Source organism: Clarias gariepinus, chromosome 7, assembly GCF_024256425.1.
Source record: "Clarias gariepinus isolate MV-2021 ecotype Netherlands chromosome 7, CGAR_prim_01v2, whole genome shotgun sequence".
Taxonomy (NCBI): domain Eukaryota; kingdom Metazoa; phylum Chordata; class Actinopteri; order Siluriformes; family Clariidae; genus Clarias; species Clarias gariepinus.
Window position 1 is genome coordinate 18,252,269 of NC_071106.1, and position 23,656 is coordinate 18,275,924.

At 40.9% G+C, this 23,656-nt stretch overlaps 1 protein-coding gene across 3 annotated transcripts in view; it reads right to left on the minus strand.

Moving 5' to 3' along the window:
- Positions 1-2,359: 2,359 nt before the first annotated feature.
- The window catches only part of znf423 (zinc finger protein 423), a 155,600-nt gene continuing 134,303 nt past the window's right edge, over positions 2,360-23,656 (minus strand). For all 3 annotated transcript variants that reach the window (XM_053500257.1, XM_053500255.1, XM_053500256.1), the window contains 3 exons: positions 22,935-23,066; positions 19,247-19,362; positions 2,360-3,217 (listed from right to left, as the gene is read on the minus strand). In XM_053500257.1, the coding sequence (XP_053356232.1) occupies positions 3,188-3,217; positions 19,247-19,362; positions 22,935-23,066 (278 nt within the window). In that variant the 3' untranslated portion in view covers positions 2,360-3,187. The remainder of the gene's footprint in view (positions 3,218-19,246; positions 19,363-22,934; positions 23,067-23,656) is intronic.

Genomic DNA, 23,656 nt, shown 5'->3' on the forward strand with positions numbered 1-23,656 from the left:
CTTGAAGTTCTGTCATACACACTGACTCCTGTTTCTGCACATTTCCTTTTCATTTGTTTTATTGTGCAGTTTTTTATTTTCAAGCCAGATTTCTTTGAGTTTTCTATCCTGGATCTTTAACGTCTCTGTCATATGTCTCTACCTGTATGTTTTTCCTTTATGTCCTTCCCATTTTAGACGAGCCTAACCGGGAACAGCCAACATCCTTTGCCTCCCTCTGTGTTGTTTTTTCTTTTCGAAGGAGTTTTATAATCCCTTCCATTGTCTCAATTGATTACTGTCTTGTTGGGGTCATGTTTCATTTCAATTAGCCCAACAGCCTTCTCTGTAAGCATTCTCTTTTAAATGCCGACTCATTAGCATTTTTAGACATGTGCAGGTATTTAATTTGGAAATGCAATTCATGAGGGTGATTTCATGTTTTCACTTCATCACTCTATAATTTTGCCACTATTTGATCTGGAAAAAATATGCCAATAATTAAAATAATGTCATTTCCTATTTTGTTTGAGGTGTGTTTCACAAAGCCAGAATGGTTAGCTATTAAACAACTGTTTTGTGTTAAAGCTGTGATTTTTTTAATTTAGTACATAAAAATGGCATTAACATTCTCAAAGTGAGAAATTGTTGCCAGGGGTTATTTTGAATGTTCAGTTCATATTTACCCACTGAACATGAGATTTTTTTATTTTATGCTTATGTATTATTTACTAGGGTAGTGCTTTATATTAAGCTTTCCTTAACTAATACACTAATATACTGCATTATTTACCAATAACAACATAAGAAAATAATTAAATACACCATATTAATGAACATAATACTGAGTACTAAATTTAGATAAGTAAGAATTTATTTTCACCAAATTCTAACCTATATTGGCATTTATCAAGCACATGTTGATTACTATTTTATTTATTTATTTATTTATTATACACATATGATAAAAATACACTCTACATACTGTACTACATACTATTGAGCCATCACCACCCAGACCCAGCCCAATAAATATAATAATTATATTTATAATAATTATAAATTTTCCTTTATAATTAGTATCTTTACCACATTTTGAAATACAAATGAATTTTAACAAATGGATAACTAGCATTTAATTGATGTTTAGTTGATATGCTGATTGATGGCCAGATTCATAGTTGCAGTGCATTAAGAAGTCCTGTTGTGGCTGGTGCGCAGGAAAAATGGCATTGCCTTTGCAATTAGAGCAAATTGCAGCTCACGCTTGTTCCTCCTCACGGTACCAACCATGGTGAGGTGACTTTTGGAAAGTTCATTTTACTAGTTTTAACTTTTAGTAGCGCTATCATGACTGGTATTGTACGATATATAGTCCTCAAGCTTGCACACACACACACAAAACTCTTACTGGTTGAGTAAAAATTTTCTTGAAATCTTGAAAATTATGGGAACACAAGAAGTTATATGAAGATGGTATAAGATGGTGACAGGGTCCTTCCTGAGAATCCAATTTATACTTTTACTCAAATTTCCCACCGAATCCAAATTCTGGTCACTCTGCTTTTAAATATGTACAGGTTAAATTAAAAAAAATTTAATAACAGAATTGTTTTATTCTGCCTACTATGGAAAAAGTCATAAATTTACAGGCAAATTTAGACAGTTTTTTAATGCTAGACTGTTAATACAAGTGTTTAACATTGTTCCATATGATGTACTAATGCAGAAATTCATGGCTCATAATACATTACATGGTTTGTGTTATGTCAATAAAGTGTAATCAACATTCTTAACCCGAAGCATGTACAGTCATAAATATGATTAACACACATTTTAAAACGACACCAGGAGGCTAAATAAATTTATAATACTTTTTACTTTCTAATAGAGTCTAAACTGTTTTTTCAGTTTTAATAAAGAAGAGAAGCAAGAGTGAGAATTAAAACCTCATTCCCCTATAAATGCGTTTACAGTTTTTAAAAGCTGCTTAACTCTTCCCAGTATAATCAAACATTATATTATCTCATGCACTGATCTGGACATTTGATACCCGCCGGTATACTTCTTTAAATCCACACTACAAAGTGGACTATGCAGTATTCCAGCACTTCTCATACATGACTGTTAATTATTTCGCTGTTATTCACAGTGTACACTCAGGTCCGTTGGTGCTCTCTTGTAAGAGCTTCTTTATTTAGCATGAACTATACAATAGTGTGAAGTGTCTAAGTGTAAAAAGAGAAAGCAGAAGAGATCAGAAGCTTGGAGAGGAGAACAGAAGAAACCCTTGAGAAGAGAGCAGCCGAGGCATTAGACTGCAAAGCTGCAGCGTCAAATCTGTTCTGTGGTTTGTGAAAAGACACACAGGACGCACGTATTCCCTTTATTCATGATTCATTTATTTGTTTATTTTCAACTGTACTAGTTTTTATTGCAATCTGGTTAATTCACATTTAAAAAGCAGACATCATCCAGTTGAACTGAAAATCAATGATATTCATTTTTACAACAACCATAAGGCCCATGAACTGCAAAATTCCATCAAAACCATTATGTTTTTGTCAATTTGTTTTTTTGTCTTTTTTCTTTACTGTAATTAGAAAAAAAAGAAAATATATAACAATAATAATAGAAAGGAGAAAAAAAGATATTACGACTGGCAAGCATTCACAACACAGCACAAGTACCTATTTACTGCAAGAAATAAAAGGTACGAAAACCAAGAGGAAAACAAAAAAAAAAATGAAATGCATTAAAGGAAATAAAATGGCACCAATGTAGTTGTATACAATAAGCAACAGAAGACATGGTAAGTGAAGCATTTCTAAAGACTAAAATCATAGACAGATGAGAAGAGGTTCTTTTTTTACCATTTTCTCTTTTGTTCGAAAAAAGAAAAAAAAAGTCATAAAAAAATTAAAATGCACAAATGGGAAGCAGGGACGATAAAAATACTGCACGTAGAATACCTTTTTCTCTTCTCCTTCATCTCCTCCCCCCTTCCTCCTTTTCTTTTTTTAATAGCATATCCCATTAATATTCGTTCCCCACCGTTCGTAATAGCTGCGCCTGGTGGCGGAATCGTTAGAGTTTTACATGTGAGTAGCAAATGACACTTTGATTGGCTGTGATGTTGAAATGGGCGTCCCCCACCGGGCCTGGGTTGGGGTTCCGGGCTGAACCGGGAGTCCTGCGGGGCTCGGGCTCACTGCGCGTGCTGGCTCAGTGTGTGGTTCTGCACAGGAAGAGAAGAGAACCCATGAGGAGAGAAATAATAAGCTACGTGCCCACATCGCCACCCCCTCCCTCCATCCATCTCTCTTTCTAGCCACCCGCCAGGCTTCTCTGTCCATCTTAGGGCCAGCACCCCCTCTTTGATAAGGGAGTACCTGCTCTCTAGCCACATGTGTGCCTTTCTTTCCTTTCTTCTCTCTCGTTTCCCTTTTTTTTTTTTTTTTTTTACCTTTTATATTATGCAAAGCTTGTCACATGTTGAAAAGCTTTAAATACACACACATTCTTTATTCCTATTTCTGGGAGTGGTAAGAAAACAATGCATTATATATTGTATATTTCTCATATTATATTTATTTAACATTTGCTTTAAAGTTCCTCTGGTCCATGGCAGCCACAACCGCCGTTGTTTATTCGGATCTCTCTCTCTTTTTTTTTTAAATTCATATTTATGAATATTTTAAAGCATCATCTTAATACCTTATGAGACCCACATTTTATGGGCCCTCGAGTGCAGAGGATGAATTTATAATCACAACGAAACACCTCTGGTGGACAGTTTTTGTGCTCTGATTCGAATATGCACAAAGGTTAGCACATGCCAAGGCTAATTAAAAAGAGGCAAAATGAGCTAAAACACATAAAGTGAATAAACTCTGTTAAAAATGGTGCACAAGTTTATCAGTGGATCATAAAGAGGTTTAGCGCTAATAAGAGCAGGAAGTGCAGTTACGCAAGGGCTCGGTGGACACTGCGTTTCTTGGTATTTCTCTCTGGCTGCTTTTGCTGTGTGTTTTTTGCCTGCACCATAAACCCAATTCCCAGCGAATGGACATTCGTTCACATTTTCCTCTCAAAGCTGCTTTACACGATTAATCTCTCCAAGAGACAGATTTGAGTTTTTTTTTTTCGCTGCAAAATGAGGAAATATAAAGCAGCAAAAAAAAAAGCAGTGAAAAAAAATGGAACCGTGAAGGATTAAACAAATATTTATTCTCATTTATGGCTCTTATCTAAGGGGACATATTTTGTAAAACGACTGCTGCCCATGTATTTTCAGGAGAGGGCCAAATCACTGGGTCTTAAACCTAACACTGGAGAGTGTCGCACGGCACTTGGTCTGTTTTCTTTCTTTCTTTCTGATCTCCTGCCCCTCCCGCTTAGAAGAGAGCAGAAAAGAGAGGACAAGATAGAGGGAGGGGGCCCTCTCCAGCGAGGAGCCGCATCTCTCTGGGAGCCACTGACCCCATTATGAGAGCAAACCACTTTTTAGCGGCGCGTCTCATTGCCTGCATTACCGTCCCCTTACAGCAGAGGTCAGCGTTGCTTCTAACTCCGATTGTCTTCCATCACAACGGGCAATGATGAGGGGCAGGAGAGAGGTGTGTGTGTGTGTGTGTGTGTGTGTGTGTGTGGGGTGGGGGGGACAAAGAACGAAGGACTGCAGCATCTTGCACAAAAATAAACCATCCTGTCGTCACGTCTTTCTAACCGAATTCCAGAACAGCAGCGGTCCATTGTAACCAAACTGCCGTGGGTTTATCACAGGGTTCTGTTATTATAAATAACGTGATTGTGTGTTTGTGTGTTTGTGTTTGGGGGGGGATTGATTGTGGAGTGATAAAATATAATGATGGAGGAGAAGAATACTTTATTGAGGTATAGTGCATACTTATATACTACACACCGTGCAATATGAAGTGTGTGTGAGAAACACTAGTTATTTGTTGCAGCAGAAGAGTCTCATACTGTGAGTAATGATCACATTGAGAGGAATTATTATATGGTTTCTTATATATGTAACTGTGTGAGTCTTATGCACATAGCATGACTGTGTGCGCGTGTGTGTATGTGTGTGTCAGTGTGTGCTTCTTCCCTAGGTGCAGTGGGTTGTGTGGAGCGCTATTGATTTGCAGGAGGAGGGATTGAGAGGCAGTGACGCTCCCTGGAGCCCAGGGTTACACCGCAACTGCAGTGGCCTGATGGAAACTGCACAGTACAAGTGGAGAAAGCTTGGTGAACAAACAACACACACATATACTTAGACACACACACTGGCGTACATGTATATACTAGTCGGTTACTCCACACACTTAACACTATGCACCAACCGTACACTATGATTAACTACGCAGATGTACACACCGTGTACAGTGTACAGACCACCCTGTGTATCCGTGCCAGACGTCATACGTGCCCGTGTCCATGGCTTGCGGCAGATGCAGAGGCCATTGCGGCAGCAACACTTGTTTAAATTAGTTAATCGGTGTGTTGGAACACACACGTTTTCAGGCGCGTCGCAGTTTGCTCTCTTCATCCGAGTGCCTTGTCGGGGGGCGGCGGTATTGATCAAGCCGCAGGCGATCGATCACTAGAATAGTGTGTGTCTCTGAATTTGATAATGACTCGCAGTATGACATCAGTACTATGCAGCTGTAATTGATATATTCTTAGAGAGGCAGAAAGAGAGAGAGAAGCGGAGAGGAAGAGGGACAAAGGGTAGTTAAACATTAAGGAAAGTCGACCATAATATTCTCCTAAAACAACTCTCATCCTACACAGACATATAAACACATTCCTGTCTAAAGAAAGCCATTCAATACGGCTGTTCGAGACAAGTAGTAGGTGTAATACCTTTACTAGACATTGTATTAAAGGAATGTTCAGATCTCATCTATACCAACTACACCAAACAAAAGTTTCGATATGTTTCCTTGTGCTGAGAACACAATAGAAAAACCTGTTTACTCCACAACTGCATCAATAACTCTGTTTTCTCCATGCCTGAGGTAGTCGCTCAGATACAGTACATAGATGTTAAGACAAAACCAACAACAGGATAGCCCCTTAATCCAGGGATACGACCTGGCTGTATCTTTATAAGAACCTCCCCAGTCCTGCACGGCTGCACACAACCACACTACACCTGCACGAGTCCTGAGCGTGGCCACTGCTGCGATCCAGCAGGGGGGAGGCACACCAGGTAGAACAGCCGCCTTCTCTCCTCCCCCCCTGTTCATCGCAAGAACTGGGGGGGTGGCTGTGCGCTTGGCAGAACAGCCCCTCGGAGCTCAGTCAATATCTACGCTGTCATTGTTTTCCTAAACTGGTTATAAAAGAGAGGCTAAATCCTGCGGAGCTGCGCACTCCTGGGAAATATGGCCCAGTCCCATTACTAATGCAGAGACCGCCAGACTGCTGCGCCCGCTAAGGGGGAGGAGGAGAGAGGGAGACGAGAAGAGAGGGAGACGGAGAGAGGGAGAGGGGGAGGAAGAGAGATAAAGGAAAATCAAATCTGCGTTTCCCAACACTGCCCCTTTTCACATATGAGCATGTGCACGCAGCCGAACCGGAGCTGCTGTCATGTCACTTTCAATCAGGCCTCTGCGCGCGTGTGTGTATACTGCAGGGCCCCAGCTCCCGGTTCTGTGGTGCCCCCTGGGGACAGTAAGGTATCGGTGAGACTGTAATGTGTTGGTTAGGCCTGTTCAAACAGAGAAGGAGGGAGACAGAGCACGAGAATGCTACCAGTATGCTGGACGCACTGTCGTGATTGTGTGAGGAGGAAGTGGAGAAGTGAATAAAGTCCAGTTAGTTCACTGCGTTCATTCACACACTGAGGGATTTACTGTCCTACAAGTGTCTCAAAGTATAAACACATGCATCGCACACACACAAATTTCATGTACCACTTCTATGCATGTTATGGACATTGTTTGGTGGTGTGAAATATTAATAAATAAATAAATAAATAACTACCTAACATTCATTATTAACTATCCGAACTCATCCAAATATACCCTTATCTGCAGTTTTGGTAGCAAATACAACATAACAGGAAAAATTACACATTTCCCTGTAATGAGAAAAAAAAAATCAGAATTAATTTATACTGCTATAGTGCTATAGTGGGTGTATATATATATCGTATAAGAGGAGTTGTTCAATAATATCAATAATTGTTTCACATGCATTACAGTATACTGTGTAGGACAAATGTAAAATTACAACAATAAATAAATAAATGTCTTAGAAAAGGTGCATCATGAATCACTCAATTGTTAATTTTACCACAATTTAATAAAAAAAGAGGAAACAGAAGAAGAAAAAGGGAAAAGGCTAGTCCTTTTTATTCCACTAGGGGGCAAAACAGAGCAACAAACTACAAGTCTTAAAATCAGTTAGTGACAATACATGCTAATAATACGCAATTCTTCATTACTGTTGATGCCATCACCGTGTCTCTTTACAAAAAAAAAAAACAACAACAAACAAAAAACAAAACAAAACAATACAAATCATAGCAGCAGGGGTAAATACTTATGCAATCACAAATTTAAAGGCTTTAATTTGTAAATTATTTTATTTTCAAATTATGCTAATAACCCCCCACCCTCCGCCCCAGGGGGAAAAAAACTACATTAAAAACACTACATTATGGCATTTTGTGTCATGACATATAATCCCAACTAAATTTATTGGTCTACTGATTGTTTTTATGATTAAGCTTGATCACACTTTTAAGCTTAATTTTACAGAAATAAGGTTTGCTTTACATTACTTGACGGCCCCAGGAAAAGACCCTTTAACTTTCAGTATAGGTGTGTTTTATGTTTTATGTACACAAGTTTCTCATTCTCAGTACAGGAAAAAGTTAGAAGTCCAATGTCCCCACATAATCAGTATAAACACACAGTAAACAATCTCTGTTTAGGACATATTTGTACACACACATGCATTCGATGTGATTCAAGAAGCACTTAATATCTATGGATTGGTGGCTAGGCAGAAACAGGAAGAGGAAACACTGAGGCTGGCAGGAGAGAGGGTAAGGGGAGGTGGGGGAGAGAGCAGTGTGTGTAGCTTTGCTCTCAGGACACAGGCCTGTCCCTCTTTGCTCCGTTTTTAACACAAAATGAAAAATCACCTTTGCCGCGTGGTGCACTTTAGTGTGGCTTATTTTTAGACCCGCTTGACAGTCTTCCAAGGGCCGGAGACTAACAGATGGGCTGTCTTAAAGCTTCATATGCTCTCAGCTCTCACCTCCCAGAGACAGGAAACTCACTTGGGAGTGGGCTACAAATAAACGGCCCCCTGCCCTGCCCCTGGATTCCCTCACTTCTTCACACACATGTATACATACACACACATAACCCAACACTTACACAGGAAGCCTGCACCCAGTCAGGGCCGCCTGTCCGTGTCCCTGTCCCTGTTCTCCCTTTCTCTGCGGCAGTGTCCTGTTTCACTACAGTGCACCACAACCTGCGCGTTGCACACTACCCCAAGGGGACATCCTCCTGCCCCTATTGCTGCCACAAAACAATGGAAGAACTCTGTTCACACCAGTCACTCATATACGACTAATATGCAAGAAAACACTCAGAGGGGCTAGTAAAAAGTAAGAGTGGATCAGATCGCACAGGTGAAATCAGACTTCATTTTTTTCTCCCTCTGACTTGTTTGGCACAAAGGAACTGACCTACTGCTGCACATGGTTATCATCGAGCAGGCTCAGCTCACACAGGCGCACACTGGCCTCGAACACAATATCCAACACCTGCACATATATAGACGCCAGCGCCTCCATCCCACGCTTGTCTATTGAGAGACCATTTTCAGGCCATTAATCATCCAATTATTCTGAACAAATTAGGTAGCTTAGGGATCTACCTTAAGAAATGTATTTCCTAGTGACTAATAAGGTAGTTTCTAAATGTCAACACATACTCGAGGAAAGACATGGAACTACGCTGTATTCATGTACAATACAGTACAATTCAGATTCCATATCTTAATATTGCTCAGATCACTTTTTGATACCAGAAGAAGAAATGACTGGATTATTATACGTAAGTGTCAGGTTTCTAAATTTAACTTACTTCTATTAGCCGCTGATAGTCACAAAGTCTGACGTACATTATGTAGCTTCACTGTATATTATACACATTTAAATCTCACTATTGTGTAAAAGGCTACTTGGAGCCCCTCAGAAATTCCTCACTTGAGAAAGCCTTAAAGGGTTTTGTTCTGTTTTAATATTAATTATTTAAAAAAAGGTTTCAAGTACAATCCTTTAGGAAGCCCAAACCTTCTAATCAATATAATCTGCAAAATTATCCTTGAGTACCCTATGTTGTAAAATATTAGAGCCACCTGTGGAGCATTACATAACTCACATGTGCATAATTCAGATACGATCCTTTATTCTCTTCCTCTGATTCTCTTTTTTAACACACACACACACACAGACACAGACACACACATGCTGTTGTAGTACTGGTACTGAGCTCAGTGGGGCGGCGAGTCTTGAGCATCCCAGACGGGCCATGTCATGGGTGACAGCGCCGCGGTAGGCTAAGGGTAAGCTACGCTACGCTAACTGTGTTCCGCTGCTCAGAGACGCACCGGAGTACACACACTCACTTTCCGTGTCACAGATACGACATACCCCTGCCTGTCTCCTGGGAATGGACCAGTTTGACTTTAACACATTCCTGAACTAAGACAGACAGAGAGAGCAAGCAAGAGAGAGAGAGAGAGAGAGAGAGAGAGAGAGATTTTATAAAACACCCTGGCAGATGCTGGTCGTTGAGTGGAAAGGTGCGAGATCCCTAGTCGTGTGTGCGTCTATGTTCCTGTACATGTGTGATAGAGTGAGAAGCAGTGTACGAGAACACAAGTGTAAGGCCCCCTTTGCGTGTGTCGAGTGCACATGAGTAAGTGCGAGAGACAAAGTGTGTATCAGATGTGCAAAAACTCAACCTGTGCGCACGAGTGTGAGAGTGTGAAAAACCCCTGTGTGTGTGCTCTCTGTTGTGAGGGATCATTAGATTGTTAGATACTATCACATAATGTACAGAGTGATTATAGAGTTCTTCAGCTCTACAGGCAGCCAGAGCACACAAGCACAGTGCAACACAAGCCATTACGCTACCACCATGTTACACAACCCTCAGCAGCACACACATTACTAACACTACTGTTAAAGATGCAGTGTAATATTATTTTTATGGAAATGTATTATTTCAGAGTGGTTATGAAACGCAGCTAGTCAGTTTTACTCTAATTATTATTATTATTATTATTAATATACTGTATATATATATATATATATTTTACATTTTAAAAATTTATTGTCATACATTATTGTGGTGTTTGTCTATGCTTTTAACCTATTTTACTGTAGGCTTACAGTAACCTAATTTTAAATTTATATTGAGAACATAAATTAATCATTGACATAAACAGAAATACTAGCATGACACAGCAAGTTTATGCTAATGCTAGCTAATTTATTGGTATCTAGTTTATGCTAACACTATCCTATACCAATAAATTAGCTAGCTAATAGCATGCTCAAAAGAAAAAAAAAGCCAGTTTGTTTGTAACCAGAAATCTTTTCAAACATGATAAGGAAATATTTTAAATCATAATTCATTACATTATCCTGATTCATTTTTGTCATGAAGGTATAAAAAGTTAAGAGCACAGTCACTAGCTTTGAGGTTGCTAGGTAGTGCAGGTTTTCTGCCAGAATTAGCTTGAGGTGTTTCTGCAGAAAAAAAGTGATAAAGTTTGGGGCTTGTATATAAAGAGATAAAGAGAATTCACTGAATTTACATTAGGTACACATTTCTTCTTTTATTAGCACTGCCACATCTCCTATTCCAGGAGAACCAGATGAGGTACACCCTGGACAGGGTGCCAGTCCATTACAGGGCACACACACACACACACACACTATAGGCAATTTGGGAACACCAATTCACCAATTAGCCTAGTCTGCATGTCTTTGAACTGTGGGGGGAAACTGGAGTACCAGGGGGAAACCCACCAAGCATGGGGAAAACCTGCAAACTCCATGCACACAACCCCAAGGCAGTAATCGAACCTGGACCGTGATGCTAATCACTGTGCCGCTGTGAATCTTTACTTATTATATGTTACCACTCTACTGTCACAATATGTCCAACTTCAGATCAACATATTGTGATGTGTGTGTGGGTGCATTTTTTGTGTTTATGCGAACCCAATGTCCCCATAAGGACCTTAATATTGTTATCAATATTACCACCTCTTTCCTCACACGTTTTCTTTTAGCTACTAAGGTTAATGTTAGAATTATATATAGCCATTGCACTTATAATTAGCTGCATTAGTAATTATGTCAATCACATGGCGTCGCAAGTATAGTGAGATCAACGTGTTTGTGTGTGTGTTTCACTGTTTACTGCCATCTTCTTGGGGACAGTGCTTATGCTCGTACGTCATTGTCAAAGCCATGACAGGTACTGCCCCAATCTGGCAATCTGCAGGCGCGACAACAACGTGGCACGCAGAGCAGAGCTGTAGCACCACCGAACAGCCCTGCTCGACTGTCATGTCTAACTGGGGAACACAAACTACACATGCACTGCCAGAGCAGAGTCTATTTCGTCCCTCCTCCCGCTCTCATGTTGTGTCTGTCCCTGTCTCCTCTCAGTTTCCCGCATGTCACAGACAGAACGAGGAAAACATCGTCAGCAGCAGCAAGTAAAGGGCTGAAAAACTGCGTGGCAGATACGAGGACAAGGTTTACGGCGTTCCCGATGGATCCTTTCCCCTCTTCTTCTACCCTTGCTCGCTAGTTCTCCTCCCTTTCCTTCTCTCACACCACTCCTCAAATTATTCAATTTAGAGCAGACGCCACATCTCCCTGTGTGCCAAGCTGCTGAAGTTCACTCTATCTCGTGCTCGCTCTCCCTCTGTCTCTGTCTTTCCGTCCTTCTGCTTCATCTATCCCTTCATTTCTCAAACCCTCTTATAGATCATCGTCTCGAGGAAGGAGGGGTGCTTCGTGAACAAAGCAAAGGGGTGTGTGTGTGTCTGTCGGTGTTTCTGTTTGTGTGTGTAGAAGTGTGGAGAATTTGCAAACTAATGCATACTTCCATCACTATTCATTACACGCACACAACCCCACGCAGACCCACATGCGCAGACACACACCGAGCCCAAACCGGTGTCCCATGTTGTAATAAAATGAATTCGAATGTCTTGATTTTCTCCGAAGATTTGTGCTGCCCCATGGCGAGCGGTTTTGATTTGAATTCACCAGGCCACAAACTCGTCCGAGTCTCCAGCTCAGCAAGAGCACAGGAACAAAACAACAACAAAACAAGTAAACAACTTAAACATGTCCCCTCCTGCTCTGGCTTACTCTAGTACCAGGCAGCGGTCCACAGTGTGTGTGTGTGTTTCCTAAATTCTGTGACAACCCTCTTGACACACACTGCATTCATAGCTAAACCTCCTGTATGCCATGATCTCACTGTCTGCATGCCAAAGCAGAAGAAACATGAATACGCAAACGACAAAACACTATAATCACATCACTGCATTAATAAGAGGGTGACATCATTTATTTTCTTCTGTTATCAGTTTTTAAGAACGCTTCAATTATGGAGGCATTCCTCTGCATGACCTATTTGTGATTGATTCAATTGTAGTTAAGCCTGTGGTATAATTTCTACTCAGATATCGGCTGAGGGTTGGGTATATCAGTGTATCCGTGTTGGCGAAGGGGTAGGGAGTGTGTGTGGGGACATGCAGAGAGTGTAGAGGTGTGTGTGCTCCTCTCAGCCCAATGCTCATAGCTTTAAACTGGAGCTGCTGCCTATATTGCAGTCCCCAGGTTACACCTCAAGTAGCCAGCCAATCAACAGTGAAGGGGGGATTGGGGAGACTGTATGTGTGTTTGTGTGTATGTGTGTGTCTGTCTATGTGTGTGTATGCATGTGTGTGTTGGGGTTAGGGGTCTGAAGAGAGCCCCCCAGATCCCCATTCTAATAAAACACTGTGCCATTCCACAAGCTAGGGCAGCTGGGACATGGGCAGACAGCCACACGTGCGCGCGCACACACACACATGTGCACACACAATAAAAGAGTATGTCAGCAACATAAACCCAAGAATATTTACAGCAATCATAATTTTGAAATTTGAGCTAAATCTCCTCATGTAACATGCATAAACTGCAGACAGACATCTTGGTCATTTTGACAGCTTGAGTACTCGACAGAGAAAATGAATTTAGAGTAACTGCATACTTGAATGCAAAAAAAAAGAAAAAAAAGAAAAAAAAGAGGACCGTTTTTGACCTCTATACAGCATGTTGTGTGGATCACTATTAGCAAGCAGACCTGAGCCACACTATAATCTAATGCTTAGGTAAATCATAGTATGGCATAATGGGGATAATAATATTTATGTCATACATACTGTATTTCTATATAAGAAAAAAGCTTTTATTTTAAAAATAGCATACTTTACAATGTAGAATTCCTTGCAATGACCTATTGTGTGTTTTTAATAATTTTTTAAAACAGAACTGGAACAAAGCTGACAAGGAATCCTGAAAAATCTAAAAAGGTCTTGCCAAATATAGGGCAAAAATGGCGATATTCAAGACACATTTTGATCATGTTCTATCTTTGTTAAGAACTGCAAATAAAATATATAAAAACATATCATAATAATTATAATAACAACAACAACAATAATAATATTCTTATTATTATTAATACTAATAATAAGTAAATAAATAATAAATCAAGTCATTTATCTTATAAATGTAACCCCTGACCGCACAAACACCTCAGTGTGATGAATAATGTCATTTCTGTCTAGACATTTTGAGTTCAAAGCTGAGGCAGTAGCACACTCATGCATCCATCTATCCATTCCTCCAGCCAAGCAATTTCTGTCCCGCTATCCTGTGTAGGGTCCCATGTAGGGTCTCCTGTGTAGAACAAGCCAAGGCACACCCTGGTTGGGTTCCCAAACCGTTGCAGGGCGCAGGCACATGGTCTCACACACACACCAAATTATGCACTACGTGTAATCTGGAAATGTCAATTAACCAATGCTACATGTCTTTGGACTGTGGGAAGGAGCCAGAGGAAACCCACCAAACATGATGAGAACACACAAACTAAGTGCTAAACACTAAGACACCTAATAGTGCCAGCAAATTATGCTTTTGAGGCATAGCTCAATGGTTAAAGCTTCAGGTTACAGACTAAAAGGTTTGGGGTTCAACCACCAGCGCTGCAAGACTCAAACAATTGGGTCTAGACTCTAACCCTCTATGCTCCAAGGGGAGTGACCCTGCAATCAGAACCAGGCTTTCTAATAAGCTGAAATATGAGAAAAAAAAAGAAATTTATATTTTTTATTACTATGCTCCACTGTGATTGAATTATTGTTTCTACACATAAGTGCATGGTTTAAAGTGTATATTTAGTTATCATCAACTGATATAAAATGGATTTGATGAAGTCGAAACAATACTTGCAGAGACATAAACCCAGTAACTGCTATGAATTTAAATTGTAAACAATATTAAAGTAATTCCAACAGTGCCTTTAATAAACACACTGCATGCATAGACACTGTGTACGTCGGCATTCGCGAATTCATCCATGGCACACAAACATGCACAACATTCTTACATCACTCTGATTTCCTTTGTGAGAGGACTCACAGAGCTCAAATATTCAACACACTCAGGTTGTCAAGGGGAGGGAGCGGGGCTCAACAAACAAGCACAAAGATCATTCCCAACCAACTCACACTTCAACACATGCACCACACACTCACACCCCGATCTGCTTATTCTGGTTAAATATTTAGCAGTGCTAAAAGAGACAGTGTATACACACACCCATGCCCACACTAACAAAGAGAAGGGTGCTGGTCATGAGGGACTAGCAGCGCCCCCTAGAGGGCAGCAGTATAGGCAGTAGTGTGTAAACATGAGGCAGGCTGTCAGCAGATGACAGCGGCGGCCACTGGGGCCAACAGTGGGGCAGGATGGAATGTGTTGGGAAGGATAGCTAGAGAAACAAAACAACAGCTGAAAGAAAACTCTCTCTCTCTCTCTCTCTTTCACACACACATACACACACACACACATATGTACACATGCACAGTGTGAAAAAAGTCTCTGAAGTTTCCAGCAAAGGAGCTAGGATCTGGCAGAGTGGGTCTAGCTGCGCTGATCAGAGCAAAGCATCACTTATTTACCAGCTTACGACTGCACTATTTATGGGGCACAGGAGAGAGGCGAGAGAGAGAGAGAGAGGCGAGAGAGAGCAAGAGAGAGAGAAAGACAGGCAGTAGAGAGAGGCTAAAATATGCATGTGGCTGATCAAATATGAAGAAAGTATGAAAGTATGGCAAAAAGAATGTGAAAGACAGAAAAAGGAGAATAATGGAGTTAGAAACTGTTAGTGGTTGTGTGTGAGAGCAAGGCAGAGGGGGGGAAATGGGCAATGTAGGAGGGAGACAGCATGATGCAGTGAGTGTCCCGCAAAGGCTCATGGGATGGTGAAGGTTTAACTGAGGCTGGCCCTGAGAGGGTTAGGGCTTGCAGACCAGGTTCCTCCATCCATCCAGCCTCATTAACACACACACACACACACACACACACACACACACACACACACACACACACACACGGTAAGACTGGTTGGCTATGGTAAAGTCAAATTAAAGCCAAATGATGGGCACTATCTCCACAGTCATACCACACACGTGAAAATTCTCTATACCGTTTATAATGTACAGAGTAGTAGAAGACCTGAAGCCTATCCCAGAGGACACGAAGAGGGGTAAACCCTGGTAGGAGTGCCAATCCATTGCAAGGCACACAAGCGGGCATACCCTCACTCACACACTATGGGAAATTTGAAAAACGCCAAATACAAGCAGAATTATGCATGTCTTTGGACTGTGGGAGGAAACCAGAGCACCCAGAGGAAGCCCACAGGGAGCACATGCAAACTCCACACACAATCCTTGACCTTGGAGGTGCGAGTCATGATAAATCATAACTACTTAACATCTAGGTGAGCCTTGTTGAGGAAAGACTGGTTTGAGCCAAGTCTACAAACAATCATTCTTTACAACCTTCTCAGAAAGAACATTGTGTCAAACTGATGGGAGGATGGACTATAACAACAGAGGACTAAATCAGGTTCTACCCCTGTCAAGTGAGAACAGAACAAGAAGTGGCTGCACCTGGACAGATAAAGAATAAACTTGTCTGGGCTTTTTCCATTTTGGCAGCTATCTCTTTTCAATGACTCTGTGCTCACTGCAAACTTAGATTCATGTTTATGGCTGAGAGGAGTGGAACCAGATGTGGTCTTCTGCAGGTGTTCCTATTACCTTGACCAATGAATGTATGTAATGGATACATTTATTCTCTGAGATGTAATTGGTTAGTCCTTCAAGGAACTCAAATATTTAGCTGAAATAAAGTGACATTAGTATTTTACAACAAACAAAAAACAGACCACAGACCTCTAAGCCTTGACTCCTCCGTATTCATACACCCACACATGCTTGGTTGGCCTGGAGCTCCAGGTCTGGCACGGATGTAGGGGGCCATAAGGGGACAGAGGGATGGAAGGAAAGATAGAAGAGGGAGACTGCACCCACTGGGCCATCGGCTAGAGTGAATATCTTGGCCGTCCAGCCTCAGGGCGAGGTGGACAGTGACCGACAGGGTCCAGTGCTACTCCTGCTGCTAAATGGACTGACCGGCCATATGCCCAGCACCGCCGGCTCTACATCACTGTCACTCCATGGCTGGGGGTGGGGCTACATGCAGTGACCAAGATAATGGGGGGGCTTATGGGAGATTTAGGTCACACCCCCTCCTATTGCCTCCCTGAAAAGATTATGGTAGATCTATTGACATCGGAAGGCTATTAACCTCACACCTAACTACCAACATTGACTCAGTCTTCCCTCTCAAACATATACACACACCAGTGTGTGTAGTGTGCAGGCTGGTGGCCCATAGCTCAGGAAGATGAATGCAGCATGAGCTAGGGCAGGATGGAGCTGACCCCAGCTGCCCACTGGAGCTTCACAGAGCTGAGTTATACCCCAGCCTGCGCTCCTCATTCTGTCTGACCTATAAGCAGCACAACGAAATATATTATGCAGCATAGGGTAAAAAGATCTCAGCACAAAACCTTCATCTACTGAATGATCGGGACTAACAGATTATTTCCTATGAGTAAAAGACACATAAAAAAGAGAACTAATTCTATAAAATTCATACAAGTAGATTTAAAAAAAACTACCCCTGAACAGTGTCTGGTTATAGAGCTCAGGCTTTATCGATTACACGCTTTCCTTATCCTGCTCATGCAGATCTATCACGCTAATGAGTTTAGTTCTAGCACTACATCTGCCATCTGAATACTGAAATAAAGTGAACTTTTCAGAGGAAGACAGGGCTGCTTAATACAGAGACTTAGTCCAGATCTTATTAATAAGAAAGTGAGGAACTTCTTGATGCACATTTGAATGTTTTTTAATTACTGCAAAGACTGACTATTTCATGACCTACCAGACATAAAGTATCTCAGAGGAGATTGAGATGACAAATATCCTGTGAAAGAAACATCTGTAACGTCGAACTCTTTTTTCCCACGATTCAGTAATTCAATAGACCAAGCAAGTGATAATTTAATTATTTTAAACAGTTTGCAGTGCCTTTACATAGTTGACGTAGTTTCATAGCTCTGTAATTATTTAAGTCTTATATAATCTTGTATTATTTATAGTGATTTGACTTTGGATTAAACACACTCAATTTCAAGGACCGGCCAATAGTTTAAAAAACTAGTTAATAAATGTAATAAGGTTAGCTTAGTGAGGCCATCACTGTAATTAAATTTTAAAAAATCATGAACGCTTGGCTATGCTTCACAGATTCCTGGGGTGGGGGGGAGGGATGCGGTTGTCCCAGGATTCTATTCTGAGAACCACTGGGAGAGATAAAGTTTTGACATCTAGCTGATTGTACCACTGATTTTAGAACTATTATTATTATTATTATTATTATTATTATTATTAACAAATGTATTAGATCTTTCCCTATATAGCTTTGGTGACGAGCACTTTGTTGGTGAGAGCCAGGAGATGAGCACCACTACAGGAATCACTTTTTCCACTGCCTTTTTATCAACATTTCAATCATACTTTTGGCTTGAACTTGTTTCACTGACATAGCTCTGAACGAGACAAGATAAAGGAGGTGCATGTATGAGGTATGTAAGTACTTAAAAGTGTAACAAGGGACACCTAGGGTGTGTGATAGCCATAAAATGTACAAGTCTTCCTGTTATGTGTGTGTATAGAGAGACTGGGTGTGTGTTTTAGGCTCAGCATGACCGCATTCAAGAGACAGAGACAAAACCTCTGTGACACATAGAGGAAGACAGAAGGAGAGAGAGAGAGAGAGAGAAAGAGAGAGAGATTCATCTGGAAAGGAGCGTTGTAAAACTCATGAATAACGTTACAATAACTCAAGCCCATTTCTGATGACCTGTCAACAATCCACACTGAACACTTGCTCTGTGCACCTGAGCGTAAACCTGTTGGGCATTGAGCTGTCTGTCTAGGATGTGCTCTACACCATGACAGCCTACTCCCGCTACACACACACACACACACACACAGTCTTTGCTGTACTGTAATGAACAGGGTCTACAGTATGTATTGAATCTGTGACTGCGGTGTAAGAACATTAAGGATGTTAATGCATACTGCTGCTTTATAGATAACAATAGCATGCTGGATCAGTGTAATGATTAAAGTGCAAAATGATCACTACGTACTGATAAGTAGAGATGAGTGACTCACTCAGGGCTGTGTTATGAATGACTTTTCAGTCACTTCATAGAGTATGGTTAAACAATGTTTTTTTTTTCATTATAAAACTGCTAAACTTATTTGATGCTTTATTATTGAGGCAACAGCATCTGACTCATTTGCACAGTGCTGGACCTGTTGCTGCCTTGAAAATCCACCTTCTTCACCTTTAAGTATTACTCTTAACTTGTCTCACATTTGCATCTCCCTTCACCCACACATTTACATGTGAACTGCACTTGCAAATAAGCTGCTTATTAAAAATGTTCCCTTAATTTTCAGAAAGGTAAAGTTTATCGAGGAGATCGTAACTAACCTGCAGCTCAGTTTGGAAGAAGAACTTCTGCGGACACTGCGAGCAATCGTAGATCTTGTCTTCCTGCCCGTGCACGGCGAATATGTGCTGTTGCAGCTTATTGGCCTGGACGAACACTAGAGAGAATGAACAAAGGAAAGAAAAGAATCAGATGATTGTCTAAAAGCTTTCGGTTGTGCTCTTAGGGAAAAGTGATGTCAGACAGTGATTGAGTTGGCGGACAAGCGCAAATCATAGGAGACAACGCCACAGACTTCTACCTTTAGTGGAAGAGAACGCAAAAACTCATGGAAATGACGCAAGGAGACACAAGGGGGGAGGAAAAAAGAGCTGTGTGAGAAAGAGGGATGATATTAAGAAATGAGTGGAGGGATGGAAACTGTAGGTAGACTCTTCTTTGCCCTTAAGGACTTGTGATATTTATCAATAAATCATCCCCCACCCCTTTCCCTAGAATTTTCACTTCTGTTCCTGTGTTTCTTTCTTTTTTTTTTTTTCCCATTTCAGTAAACTTAACTTGCAATGTGCGTGTAGAAAAACATGAATTATTAAAAAATCCCTGGAGGAGAAAGCAGTTCGCTTACTTATTCATAAACCACACAGGAATAAAGTTAAACTTAAAAAAGGCCTGCATACCTACTATATGTACGAGTATGCGTTTGTGTGTGTGCGCATGTGTGTGTATGTGTGTGGAGGGATGTAGGTAGCTGGAAACAAAATGAGAAAGGAGAGATCACGAGGACAATAATGAGCAGGACAATTTGTTGGACAACATGACACACCAGGGAGAGTTGAAATGGAAAAACAAACAATGACTCACTGTTTAAGAAAAAAATAACTCTGATAAAAAAGCAGAAGGAATTCAAGAGTATTTAACAGATCAGTGGCGACCACTGAAAAGATAGAGAGAAAAATAAGGCAGGACATAGAGGACTGCGGCTGTATAGTCAGGCCTGTAACACCAGGCAGTGATGCTGACAAGCTCAAATAATGATTTCTGATTCCCAAACGTCACCTGACAAGCAGTTCAAAGTGACTTTCAAGTGTCCATGAACATTACACCTAACTCACATGCACACACTCACACACATATAGCTGTTTAGCTTAAAGCACACGTATATATCGGGGGCTCTGCCCTGGAGAAGCTGAGCGGATTACATCACTTCTCTATAAAGCTGCCCTTTATACTCTGACCTCTGCTAAACACACACACATATGTAACCAGCTTACCTTAAAGACCTTTAAGCCTTGAGACTAATGTTAAACCTTTTAACCTGCTATCAGTATAAATGTGGGCTGCTAACAGGGAGCCTCAAAAAGCTAGGACGAGCAACACAGGAAGCGTTCTCCTGCCTCCCAAACCAGTTATTGTCCCTTCTTACACCGCTACGCCATTCTCTTACCCTTTGAAAAGTTTACTGATAGGGGAAAAAAACAAGAGATTCTACCACAAAGACCCTTTTTAGTTCACAAAAAAAGGTTGAGAAATTCACAGGTCAGAGGTCATGTAGATAAAGACAGCAAGGCAAAACTGTAACCATGTCTATTATGGTGCATGGCATTTTCTTTAACAGTGTGACTATATTGCCATTTATATATAGCTTTATTTAAAGTGTAGCTCTTAGGTGTTTTCTAGATCGTCATAAATATCCTCTTTGGCTAAACTGTATAAAATATATTTTCTTATATTAATATATGGTTATTATATATATTTATTTTAGTTTGAAGATCATTATCTGTCATCTTTTACTTTTGATAGCATATTTATACTTGGTGTATAAGGTTTAGTTTGTGTGTTGCTTTAATCTTCAACATTATGTTATATTGGGGTTGATAGTGTAACACTAGTGACCTGAAATTTAAAAAGTATGATATATAGTATTTCTTAAAGGGGGGGGGGACTATAAATATGCTTTAAAGTATTTTTTTGACATTCAGATGCATTTCCAGTGTTCATGTACAAACACTACCTGTTTTTTGTGACATTTCTGTATTACTAGGGCTTAAATAATCCAAACACATTTGTCCCCTATTGTTACCTTATTTACAGTAAGAAGATACCCTCCCTTTACTTGTTGCTCAGCTCTGCTGTTCTGTAGCGGGATGTCGCTTAATAGTAGCTCATTTACATATACTGATAAGTGTATTGGTTGCTCATAAAGCATAATTCTTTATATTATACAGATTCATCTGTTTAATGTCAGCCTTCCTGAAGATTTACACTTACAATTCTTAAATTCTGATATCTGATTAACGGCAGCCATGTCAAACCTGTATTATAAATATCACCATTACGCTTTGAATCTTTTTAGCTTCTTCTTGCTCCACGCTTCTCACATCTCCAGCAGGCTAAGCCAGGGTAGCCAGAGCGCCGTGTTCTTGCCCAGGAGGCTTCCAGTCCCACCAGACATCTCAACAGGGAGGTCAGAACTCATTAACTTTACTGTGAGTGCATCAGGAGATCCGAACTGCCCAGGACACCCGGACTCCTCCACACTGACCTTTATTACACCTTTATTATTCCTCTGCTTCCGCATAAGATCCTGTCATAATATTTTCTTTCTGAATTATGTCCACAGAGAAATATAGGCTGAACGGTAAAGTGCAGTCATATTATTTATTTATTTTTCATTTCTCATAGATTATAGTCAATCCTGAAGTCTGAGCCAGACTAGAAATTCCAAAACAGGCTGATTCTTCTAGCCACTCTATCTTAGCCATGACTCGGCATTTTAGCTGCAGCTAGCGGTGTTGTGGTGAAAGGGATGAAATTGTTAAAAAAACACTTACTTTCTAAATTGATTCTGACATCTTAAATTTAGTCCATCATATGCTTGTTCTTTAGGTAGGAGTTTTTTTTTTTTTTTTTTTAGCAGTCTAGGTAAGCTAAATCTTAATTATTTCATTGCTAGCATGCTAGGTATATATGAAAAGCTAAAAACACAATGGTGAAAGTGGGGTGTCAAGGCCAAGATAAAGTTTTACACCTTATTCTTGCCTTTAGATAAAATTAGCACTTGTTATAAAATAAAGCCCTGTCTATTCAGCTAGCAGTTAATTCTCTATACTTGCTTTTACATACATTTATTTGCACAAAAGTCTGGAACTGTTTATTACAGAATATTCCTGTCTTCCTAACTTAATAAAATATGGGTTTTTTATGTTGCTGACACAAATCAGGTGTAACTGAGCATGGACTTCTACAGAAGGTGTTTTATGGTACGCAAATAAAGTTTAAGGTGACTTCACACCTGTTTTCTTGCTCATTCACCCAGCCGCATATGGATATCGTGTTAATTCAGTTCAATTAATCAGCCAGGCAAAAAGACACAAATACAGAAGAAGCAGCCAGCAGAGAGAATACAAAAAATGAGTGCAATTATTAAGAGTAGGTTAAAAACAAACTCATCTGTTTAATTGCTCACAATTAGGGCATGTGCAAGAGAGCATGTAATAGAGTACGTCTGCATTTCCATACACGCAAAACCTGAGCAAATGCATGCAATCATGCGTCATTAACCTACACGAATGAGTGCAATTACACACATGTATCAGTGAGTGGGCAGACACTGTAAGTGATCGCCTTGTAATATCTGAACATGTGTATGTGTGTGCAGACGTCCCACTCACACATGCCTTCTCTGCCCCTGACCCTACGCCCTCGACCCCACGGGCAAGTCCCCCTTACCTGTGAAGCAGACGGGGCACTTGAAGGTGCCGCCCATGCCCTCAAAGCTGTGCTCGATCAGGTGGCATAAGAGCTTGGCTGGAGAGTCAAACATCTGGTTACACAGCTTGCACTCGTGATTGATGCCTTCCTCTGCAACAGAAGAGCACATGATACAACAGGTTACACGCGCAGCAGTGGGGTCAGGCCGAGACAGAGTAAAAGAGGTAAAGAGAAGAAAGAGAGGAAAGAAGAAATGGGTACATAATAACACACACGCACACATACAGTACAAACACCTCTATAATCTGGGTATTTTACAAATAATGTAGAATGGGGTGGTTTTATGGTTATTGATGAAATTAGTGTTTTCATCACTGCTCTCTTTACTCTGCTCTGTGCAGACTGACCATTCCATTCCATCCCCACCATCCCTCCTCCTCCCTCTCCTGTCCTCCCTTGCCCAGAGCTGTCTTTTTCCCGACCGGTAATTGCCTGCCACCCCCCAGCACCATGGGCGCCGTGCCCTCCCCCCTGCCTGCAGCTCTATTTTAAGCTGGCCAGAGTGACATCAGTGGCCCCCTGCCTCCAACCAGAGTAGGACAGATGAAAGGTGGGCGTTGGGTCCTAGTTGGGTGCCTCCGCTCCCTTCTTATCACCCACACGCCACACAGACCTGAGCGCTGCCCTCCTGCCAGCCACGCCGCATCGCCCTGCCCATCTCCAGACCCCCCGCGCTGACT